The sequence below is a fragment of the Syngnathoides biaculeatus genome, chromosome 4, assembly GCF_019802595.1.
Source record: "Syngnathoides biaculeatus isolate LvHL_M chromosome 4, ASM1980259v1, whole genome shotgun sequence".
Classification (NCBI taxonomy): Eukaryota; Metazoa; Chordata; class Actinopteri; order Syngnathiformes; family Syngnathidae; genus Syngnathoides; species Syngnathoides biaculeatus.
Window position 1 is genome coordinate 7,431,927 of NC_084643.1, and position 10,825 is coordinate 7,442,751.

General features: G+C 43.1%; 1 protein-coding gene across 1 annotated transcript in view; it reads right to left on the reverse strand.

The window, feature by feature from the left end:
- The window catches only part of LOC133500010 (transducin-like enhancer protein 1), a 67,067-nt gene that overhangs the window by 55,956 nt on the left and 286 nt on the right, over positions 1-10,825 (reverse strand). The window contains exons 2-4 of the mRNA XM_061818539.1: positions 10,148-10,333; positions 7,526-7,650; positions 5,250-5,365 (exon numbers count right to left, since the gene is read on the reverse strand). Of these exons, the coding sequence (XP_061674523.1) occupies positions 5,250-5,365; positions 7,526-7,650; positions 10,148-10,281 (375 nt within the window). The 5' untranslated portion in view covers positions 10,282-10,333. The remainder of the gene's footprint in view (positions 1-5,249; positions 5,366-7,525; positions 7,651-10,147; positions 10,334-10,825) is intronic.

A 10,825-nucleotide genomic window follows, 5' to 3' on the forward strand; every position in this document is an offset into this window, starting at 1 on the left:
TTTAGTTGATGATGCGGTCTTCCACAAAGTTTGATCCATCCAAGGGATTTTTCGTACTGGGTCTTCGGTTTTGGAAAGGGTACGAATCGAACTCCGCCAACTGGCCTTTCAGGATACCCGTCGTGACTATTACAAAGTCCGTGACTACACCTCTTAACCGTATTTTTTGTTAAATAACCCAAATACGCGATAAAACGCTAACTAAACCTATACTGGACCATTCAATGTTGTCTCAGAAAATGGCGGGAGCCAAAACGGGCTTTGGTCTATGCAGATCTCTGGCCTCTGATTGGTCAGTGACGCGGATAGCGCAACATCCACGGAGGGGTCAATTGCTTTGTTTGTCCATCCGTCTATTTTCTTAGCCGCTTATCCTCACAAGGGTCGCAGGGAGTGCGAGAGCCAATGGCAGCTGTCAACGGGGAGAGGCGAGGTACACCCTGAACTGGTCGCCAGCCAATCGCAGGGCACATAGAGACAAACAGCCGCACTTACGATCACACCATGGGGCAATTTAGAGTGTCCAACGAATGTCGCATGTTTTTGGGATGTGGGAGGAAGCCGGAAGGGCGGAGAAACCCCAAGCAGGCACGGGGAGAACATGCAAACTCCACACAGGCGGGGCTGGGATCGAACCCTGGACCTCAGAACTGTGAGGCCAACGCTTTACAGCTGATCCACCGTGTCCACCCGCTACCAGTAATTCTGATGAATGTGAAATAGATGTGCTCATCAGGGCAAATAAAAATAGTCTCACGAACCCGGCACTTTGAATTTTAAGGGCTTATAATGTCCATCCAGCCATCCATCCATCCATTTTCTTTACCGCTTATCCTCACAAGGGTGACAGGGAGTGCCGGAGCCTATCCCAGCTGTCAACGGACAGGAGGCGGGGTACACCCTGAACTGGTTGCCAGCCAATCGCAGGGCACATAGAGACAAAGAGCTGCACTCGCAATCACACCTAGGGGCAATTTAGAGTGTCCAATTAATTTTGCATGTTTTTGAGATGTGGGAGGAATCCGGAGTACCTGGCGGAAACCCACGCAGGCACTGGGAGAAGATGCAAACTCCACACAGGCGGGTCCGGGATTGAATCCGGGACCTCAGAACTGTGAGGCCAACGCTTTACCAGCTGATCTACCGTGCCGCCTGATATTACCTTATAATCTTCAATAAATGCTTTTATTTCCTCTAATGCCTTTAAACAGACCGTCTTTTGAAGACGCCAATCGATGACTTTGTTGCTTTGAGGCAAAAGCACTAACCGCCAATCAACCCCGTTGGCTATCGGCGTCGTAAATATTCTCATACACACCACACCTTAAAATGAACATACTTGCCTGGAAAAAGTGTGTCTGTGCGTGTGTGACGAGTACGCTTGTTGAACACATTTCCTGTGCTAAGAAGTGAACAAAGTGCTACAGTGGATGCAAAAAGGCAGCAGACCTGACTGACGCATGAACTGCGTGTGCGGTGTGTTCGCCTCGGGGACAAAAACGCGTTTCATCGTTAGGCGTCACTCATGTGTCTCATATCAACGGGTCAAATCTCAGAGCTATCGGGTTCAATCATTAAAATAAATTTGATTTGAAAAGACTCCTAAAAATGAAAAAAAAAATGCTGAAAAACATAGGTAACTTCTTTTTAAAAGGTATTTTTACCCACAAAAGTGAGTTTCCTCCTACTTATGATCCTAACAACAACAAAAAACTATTTTTTTCCCCAAAAAAGAATTACTTGTTAAAAAATCCTTGAAAAACTAACAAAGTACAACTGTTAACAATCTTTCCCGTAAGTGTTTAGCTTTTTCTTGAAAAAGAATTATTTTTCTTGACAAATATGAAACTTGTTTTTACATGAAATAACACTTTTTTTTAAAATAAATGACGAATTTGCCGAAACAAAATGTGATTTCATAACTTTTCCTGAAAAATAGGTGAAAATTTCAGAATGACAATTTTTTAACAAATGTTTTTTTCTTTTTCCCCCTCAAATAAGGTTTAAAAAACAAATATCTTTTTATACAGATTTGACTTTTTCACCAAATATACTTTCCTTAAAAAAAAATTCAAATGATGTTTCAATAGTTTTCTCTCAAAATATTTTTTTAATGAAAAATGACTTGTTTCCTGTAAAAAAAAAACATTTCAAATTATTTTTCTCTAGAAATTGTTTTTTTAATGAAAAAGGACTTATTTTTTGTAAAAAAAAAAAATACAGGTTGTTGGCTTAGTTTCTCAAAATCTTTTCCACTTTTTTACTTGAAAAAAAACCTCAAACAATTAGTCGATGATGCCAAATAAAAAACCTATTTTCCTTTATAACTCTCAATAACCGTGAATATTCTTAAAAAAGAAAAAAAAAACAGAAAACAACATGGCCTTTCCCCATCACATTACCGTGACTTTTTCTAAAACAGTAACTCTTGTTCTAAATAAAAAAAAAAAAAAAAAAAAACCTTTGGGGACGGATTTTCTTTGCTAAAATGGGAATGAACAAAGCGGTACAGTGGCTGTAAAAACACTTCTCCTGCACACACACTCATGCGGACGCGGTGTGTGTCTCTGTGTGTAAAAGACTCCCTGGGGAATTAGTTCCTAATGAAAGGCAGACAGACTTAAGTCCTGGCCAGACTGCGGTAGCGTGACGACATGCCAGTGACTTGTGTTGCCCTTCAACGTTTCAAAGCCCATTAGAAGCTCCCAGGATGCAGGACGTTTTGGGACAAAACCGTCTATGAAATTGCGTGCGTGTGTGTTTGGGGGTCAAAATCCAAAACTGTCAGGTCCCAGTGTGATAGCTGTGAGCACTCCAGCAGGGATCTCGATGCTCGAGTAGTTAGCAATGATGCATGTGACACCGGCGGTGCAGATTTTGAAGCCCACATCATTGAAATTGCTTTTCCTCAAGCCAAGGCGCGGGGGAGGGGGGTGTTACTTCAGGGGGAAAAAAAAAAAAAAAAAGCTGTTGCGCAGACAAGCGTACGAAAGGAGAGAGTCGGAATAATCCAGGCGGGAACAAGGACAGCGGCGGCGTGGGGGGGATGGACGGAGGCCATTGAGGTTTTGTCAGTGGAAGTACATACTGTAGTTTTGAGTTTTGTGGCGACGCGGCAAACCTCGCGGCCGTGCGCCGCACGCTCACAATTTACTGTCGCACGGCCGTCTGGTGTGTGGATTCAATTTGACGGGGTTTGTACAAAATCTAAAAAAAGTAAACGGGGAAAAAAGGCCCTAAAATGGCACCTTTCGACCACAATGGTGAAATTCACGTCTTTTTGGGCATGGCTTTATGAGACTTTTTTTTTTTGTGGTTCTTCTCATAAAAAATATATATCTAGCAAATCTTGCGCTTTTTTTCGACAAATATGATGCTTTTACATAGTTAAAAAAAATACATTTTGGAAGGGATGTATGACTATTCAAACAAACTTAATGTTTATTAACTATATATATATATATATATATATATATATATATATATATATATAATATTATTTATTATTTAAATATAATAAATATTCTTTTGTTTTTTGAAAAAAAAAATCTTGACTCCTTCACTAAACAAATATGACAATTTTCTTATAAATTTAGACTTTTACTTCCCAAATTTTTTTTTCTTTTTGCATAAAAATGTTTTGATTTTCTTTAAAAATAATGACCGTCTAAAAAAATAATCCCCCCAAAAATGACTTTTTTTCTCAGAAAAAAAATAAATCTTCAAAAGGTTTTTTCATCCATATCAACATTCTTTTTTTTTTTGTTTTAAAAACATTCACATTCTTACCGCTTAAAAAGGCTTTAATTCTGAACAGATGTGCTTTTTCTTCTCGAAAAGTAACTTTTTTCAAACGACGTCACTTCCTCTTGAAAACATTACATAAAAGAAAAAACTTTTCTTGAAATTACTTGGACTCTCGGTTTTTTTTCAGTTTTTTTTCGTCTCTTTTTCAAGTGTAGTCCGAATACTCCTTATTAAAATTGCATATATACCATGATGCAGGCATATGTGCGTGTGTGTGTTTCCTGATTGTGGGTGGGCCCATTAGCCCACAACCTCTCCTACCTTATGGGTCAGCATTGGGGGTTGGGGGGGGGGGTGCGAGAAGAAAAATATTCTGAACCACAAGTGCCCGCCTAGGCTCACATCCAAAGTCTCACCGCGATGACCGCAACGTTGTGCCAAACTATACGTGCAGTAATTGACACTCGGAAAACACCCTGATCATATGACGCTTATCGTAACAAACATTTCTCACTCAAAAAAAACTACCCAAATTTGTGTGCGTGTATGTGTGTGTGTGGCTTTGTTGAAACTTGACCCTAATGCAAAGCATATGATGGGACTCTGCATGTGTGTGTGTGGGGTCATAAAATTACTTAACACGTGATAGGTTAATGGTCACGCACACGCTTTCCGCTTTTTGTGAAAATACTTTCAAGAATTAGCCGCCGTCGAGCAACTTTGAGGGTTTTTGATACGGCTCGCTAACATCTAGAAAAGGATTATTCCGCTGAGGACCGAAATCTTGCCAAGTCCTTCAGCGTGTCTGATTGACTGTGAGGTCAAGCGCTATTTATCTTGGACATCATCTTTTAAATGTGCTACGGGAATTTTACGCTGTCAAATTCAGAACATTGTGTGACGGAAATTGAATTTTTCAATCTAAATCGCATTATACACTCACAAGTCCCTTTTGTTTTTTGGGGTTTTTTTTTTTTTGCTGTAGACTTTAAAACATTCGGGTTTGAGATCGACAGATTAACAGATAAATATCAATGTCAACAAACTGTTCATCTTTGATTTCCAGGTATTTGAATCTGTGTCAGTAAGACAACTCAGCAGACACCATTACTGGGAATTAAAGGCAAACATTTCGGGTGAGAAAACGTTTTGGTGTATTTTACGGGATTAAATAAGGACTGAAGTGAAGCTTAATATTTACCGTAATTCCCGGTCGACAGAGTGCATCCGATTATAAGCCTCACCCGGGACATTTGTAAAGGAAATACCATTCGGTACATACGTAGACCGCAGCCGTGTGAAAGCCGCAAGTGCCCACATTGAAACACGAGATACTTACAAAGAAAAACGGTACACAGAGTTCAACGCTAGCGCCCCCACGCTAACACTGGAGGGCCGGTTAAAAAAGAAAAACATCCTGGTAAACATCACTGAGACGTGTAAGAATGCGTGCTCTGTCGGGTTTAAGTCATCGATCGTCTTGCAATTGAACAAAATCTCACCTCTGTCTTTGAAGGGCCCCTGGAAATGGTCGAAATGACCCAAAAATGGCAGCATTTCCCTTTTCTGGCGCACGTACTTGAGACTTTTTTTATGGTTTCACTCACGGCAGACACACCTACAAAACATAAAATACCAATATGAAATTTGGTAGGCACTGAAACTGGTTTGGGGTGCTGAATTTATTTCATCATAATCTTGTGAGAGTAAAGTCAGTCAAAAATAGCAAAAGTAAATAGAATATCATACTTTTGAGCATAATGCAAGTTCAAGTAACTTTTGTCAGATGCGGAATTACTCGTGCTTGGTTAAAGTGTCTTTCAGATAACTTGCGAGGATAAGCGGCAAAGAAAATGAATGGATGGATATATCGTGACACTGATCGCTCCCGTTTGCGAAAGCCCAGCATCACCCGTTTGTCTTCTTTTTAGGAACTGAAGACTGCAGACCGAAACAACTGCAGCAGTTTTAACAGTTTGAATAATTAAGAGTCGCTGCAACAAGTTATCCATCCATTTTCTGTGCTGCTTATCCTCACGAGGGTCACAGGACTGCTGGAGCCTATTTCAGCTATTGATAGGCAGGAGGCGGGGTACACCCTGAACTTGTTGCTAGCCAATCGCAGGGGAGAAAGAGACAGACAATCACACCTAAGGGCAATTTAGAGTGTCCAATTAAAGCTGCATGTTTTTGGAACGTTGGGGGAAACCGGAGAGCCCGGAGGAAAGCCACGCAGGCACGGGGGGAGAACGTGCAAACTCCACAGAGGCGGGGCCGGGATCGAACCCTGGTTCTCAGAACTGTGAGGCCAACGCTTTACCAGCTGATCCACCACCGTGCCACCCGCAACAAGAGTTATCTATAAAGTCAAATCATTTTCTCGCGCTTTGGTCAGCACCTTTGGAGCGCAATAGGATGCGCGTGTGCGCCTAATGAATGGAGCGTCTGGTGATGCATGTTGTTCCTTGTTGATGTTAAACCACTTTAATGCTTGCCTCACATGATATATTACCGTCTTGCTTGAAACGCAGATGGAAGCACAACATCGGCCATTATGAAGCGGCCGTGTGTGCATGTGGTTCGCCCTGGGCTGACACAGGGAGGCATTTGGTGGCCATTTAGAAGGATTAGAACTGTCAGAGAAATCAAGCACAACTAATTATTGTGTTAGCACACTACACTGCATGTGCGTGTGTTAAAAATAGTGTCGAGAAGAACCAGGAGGTTAAATAACGACACATTTTTCTTTGTTTAATGCAAGCCGTGTATGTCAATTCATGCATTCATTCATTCATTTCCTTTGCCGCTTATCCTCACGAGGGTCGCGGGGAGTGTTGGAGCCTATCCCAGCTGTCACAAAAAAACATACTGGGAAAAATCCTTGAGACACGGCAGTAACGTGCTGGCGCAACGCTAACAGGGCCGGACTGGTAAAAGTCACTTCCTCGCCACAGGTCACAGTTTGAAAAAGTCTCAGTTTGTAGGCTGGAAATTATGGAAGTCGACGAATCAAATACACACGTTTCATAAATATTAAAGAAAGTTTAGTCTTTAGTGAAGCTAACATCGATGTTTTTTGCAAACATATCAGTTAAAAAATAAAATCATGTGGCGGGCCCAGACCTTGAGTTTGACACCTGTGCGCTAAACTCTTTCTGTGTACCGAGACTTATAACTAGGTGCGCTAACGCTAGCACGGCATTAACGCTGACGCTAGCGCCGCGCTAACGCTAGCGCCGCATCACCGCGTAAACCGCAGGGTTGGAAGCAAAAGAAAAATTACAGTACTTATTTTATACTGCACGTGACCTTAGAAACCATTTTCATTGGTTGTTTGGCTAACACGAGGCAGGAGAATCTGAAAATCTCTCAGCCGGAACAAGCCCAAAATGGAGCTGACGGGTTTTTCATCCGACAGCGATGACACGCAGTGCGCTTTAGTTGAAATGATGAAGTGCAAAGTGAGTTTCAAAGGAAGAAGAGCAGAGGGAATGACCTACAGTCGCTCATGTGTGCACGGATGAACGCATTTGAATCCAAACATCCCCAACATGCAGCGCTCGCCTACTCCGGGCCCGAATCAGCCTACAGCGTCCAATCAGCCGTGGCCTTTTACCACCTCGCCGCGGGCATTCTTTGCATGTGTGTGTGTGTGTGAGCGCGTTTGCACGAACAGATACGCACACACACGCACACATCTGTTTGTGTGTTGGCAAATAGCTCCCCTCCTCACTACACGAGAGTGCCCTCCCGATTTATCTTCAAACCGACAGCTCACCTCCACCGTCTCCCGTCTCCTCGCTTTTGCATCCATCCCTTGAACGCTCGCCACCACGTCCATCCGTCCATTTCTCCTCCATCTGCGTTCGCTTTCCGCCGGCCTTGACAGTTTCCCGACTCGCGCTGGAGTGGAAAGATTTCAAGATCATGTGACGAACTCCGGTTGGAGCGGAAAACGCTGAGGGGTTCAGACGGTGCGATGAAAAATTTAGGCGAGGGGCACGCATGACTGAAGATGCTCACGTTTGGTTAAGCAAAGTTTGGCGAGGACTCGGCTCGAGTGTATGTGACTCTCGTGAGGGCCAAACAAGGCAAAGACCGCTGTTTGACAAGAGGAACCACCGTACTGGTGCACAATGCCAACATGCGTTCATCCATTTTTCATACCGCTTACCCTCTTTGGGAAGCAGTTTAACTTGGACGCTGTACAACGGGGACACTTTATGGGAGCATTTTATGTTTAATGCTTGTAAGCTAATGTAATTTCCGGCCTACAAGCCGCAAATTCTCTCACACGCTTTCAACCTTGCGGTTTATGCGGTGTTGCGGCGCTACCGTTAGCGCGGCGCTAACGTTAGCACGGCGCTACCGTTAGCACGGCGCTAGCGCACATGGTTATAAACCTCGGTACACGGAAAGAGTTTAACAGTAGCGTTAAACTTTGTGTACCGAGGCTTATAACCTGGTGCGTTCTGTAGGCCGGGAATTACGGTAATTGTACGACTAAATTAAACGCGGGAACCGGAGGGTTGCACATTTGGTGACGTAGCCGATACATGCGCCACGTGCTCAGATTTGCTCCGCGAACTGACACGTGTCATTTTGCAATTTGTTAATGAAGTGCTGCATCAATGACTGAAATTATAATCGATGCCGTTTCAAGAAAATGTGCCATATGTTTTTGTAAACATACGTGCGTCCATTTTCTTAGCCGCTTATCCTCACAACAGTCACGGGGAGTGCTGGAGCCTACCCCAGCTGTCAACAGGCAGGAGGCAGGCCACACCCTGAATTGGTAGCCAGCCGATCGCAGGGCGCATGGAGACAAACAGCCACACTCACAATCACACCTAGGGGCAATTTAGAGAGTCCAATTAACGTCGCATGTTTTTGGGATGTGGGAGGAAACCGGAGTGCCCACCCGGAGAAAACCCACACAGGCACAGGGAGAACATGCAAACTCCACACACGTGGATCCGTGATTGAACCCAGGACCTCCGAACGGTGAGGCCAACGCTTTCCAACTGTGCCGCCATTTGTGTAAACATCAAACATAATTTAATAGGCAGTGAAGATGGTTTTGTCAAATGTTGTCTTGAAAGAACCTAATGTGTTTTTGTCACTTAAGACAATGTCGTCTCCAAAGAACTGGACACTGTCTTTCGAAACATCAAAGACAATTTAAGATTCAAATAACCTCTCTTCCATGTTTGTGTAAACATCAAACACAATTCATTCATCAGTGAATCAAGCATGCATCTACTTGTCATCCCGAAAGACAACTTTGTCATGAATGTTTTTGTCCACAATTAACACAAAGGTGTCTTCAAAGGACCACATATTTCTCGAAACATCTCAGACAACTGAGTCTGCAATAAACTTTGCTTGCATGTTTTTTTACAAACATGAAATGCAATTTACAGTCAACAGAGTGTTAACGTTTTTCTCAAAACTGAAGACAAATTACCGTAATTCCTGGCCTACAGAGTGCACCTGGTTACAAGCCTCACCGAGTACATTTGTAAAGGAAATACCATTTGGTACATACATGCGCCGGAGCTGTGTAAAAACCGCAAGTGCCCACATTGAAACACGAGATATTTACAAAGAAAGACGGTACACAGAAAGAGTTTAACGCTAGCACCGCGCTATCGCTAACAGGGTTGGTTAAAATAAAACTTACCGGTAAATTTCACTGACACACGCCAGTAACACAGCATCAACACGCTAGCACAGCACTAACGCTAGCGCAGCGCTGACGAGGCCGGTAAAAGTCACTTCCACGGCACATATATTCCACCGGTCTCATTCTTACCTTTTCCGCTGCAGTGCCCCCCCTGTGGCCGTTAGAAAAAACGCACAAATTAGTCGCATCACCGCATAAACCGCAGGGTTGAAAGCATGTGAAAAAAGTCACGGCTTGTAGGCCAGAAATTACGGTCGTCGACGAATCAAATGTACGCGTTTCATAATTATTAAAGAAAGTTTTGTCTTCGATGAAGCCAACATTGATGTTTTTTGCAACCATATCAGCCGGAGATTGCGCTTTCCCAAGCAGTTTTAAAATTAGTGTTTCAAACCAGAACCACGAGGAAGAGCCTGCCTGATGTGCAGAGTGGAGAAGATTAGCAGCGAGTGACCTGCATGCGCTGTCACTCTCGGGCGTTTTTCAGGCCTGACGGAGCGAGACAGTCACATCACATCACTTCCACTCCTCTCAGGCTTGTCCATTTGTATTTTGGACTTTATGTCTGGAGTCACGCTGCGCAGAAGACATCATTAACACACGTACATAAAGCCGTCTCTCGAAATCAACCCTGCATCAGCAGCGTGGACACGGTGAAAAACATCCTGTTTGCGTTTTCCTTTTGGTTTTTGTTTGTGTGCGCGTAATACTCACACTAAGTGCAGTTTTCGCGAGCCCGCCGCCAGCCGCTCCGCATGATAAAACCTCACGGCTGCTGATTTGAGCGTAAACAGCTCGGCAACAGCAAGGAACCAAGTTGTTAATGTGCGCCAGGTGTAAATCTTCATGTTTAAAGCTTAATCATCCTTTTTTCCCCCCTGCGTGTGACATTCACGTGATCTGCATGGGAAACACACAAAATGAGGTAAATGACAGTTATAATGACAACACACGCGCTACATCAAAATATCTGCAGTAGATGATATGATATGAAATAATGGGATTTCTTTTAGATTTAATTGAGTTCACAATTTGTCTTTTTTTAAATTTATATCAGTGTGCCGGGGTACATTAGCGTGCCATGAGCGCTCTTCAGGTGTGCCGTGGGAAGTTATCCAATTTTATGTAATTGCTAAAAAAACATTTATTTCCAAGAAATAATGTACCAGTGAGGCACAGTGACAAACAGAACAAAAATAAATCCTCTTCTATTAGATGGCAGGAAGTACATACAGTAATTAAACCATCCATTTTTGGTGACATACGCTTTTGTTGGTGTGCCGTGGGATTTTTCAATTGTAAAATATGTGCCTTGGCTCTATAAAGGTTGGAAATCACTGATTTATATGACCTGATAGGTACAAATTATAGCTACTTACTGCACCCTGGTGG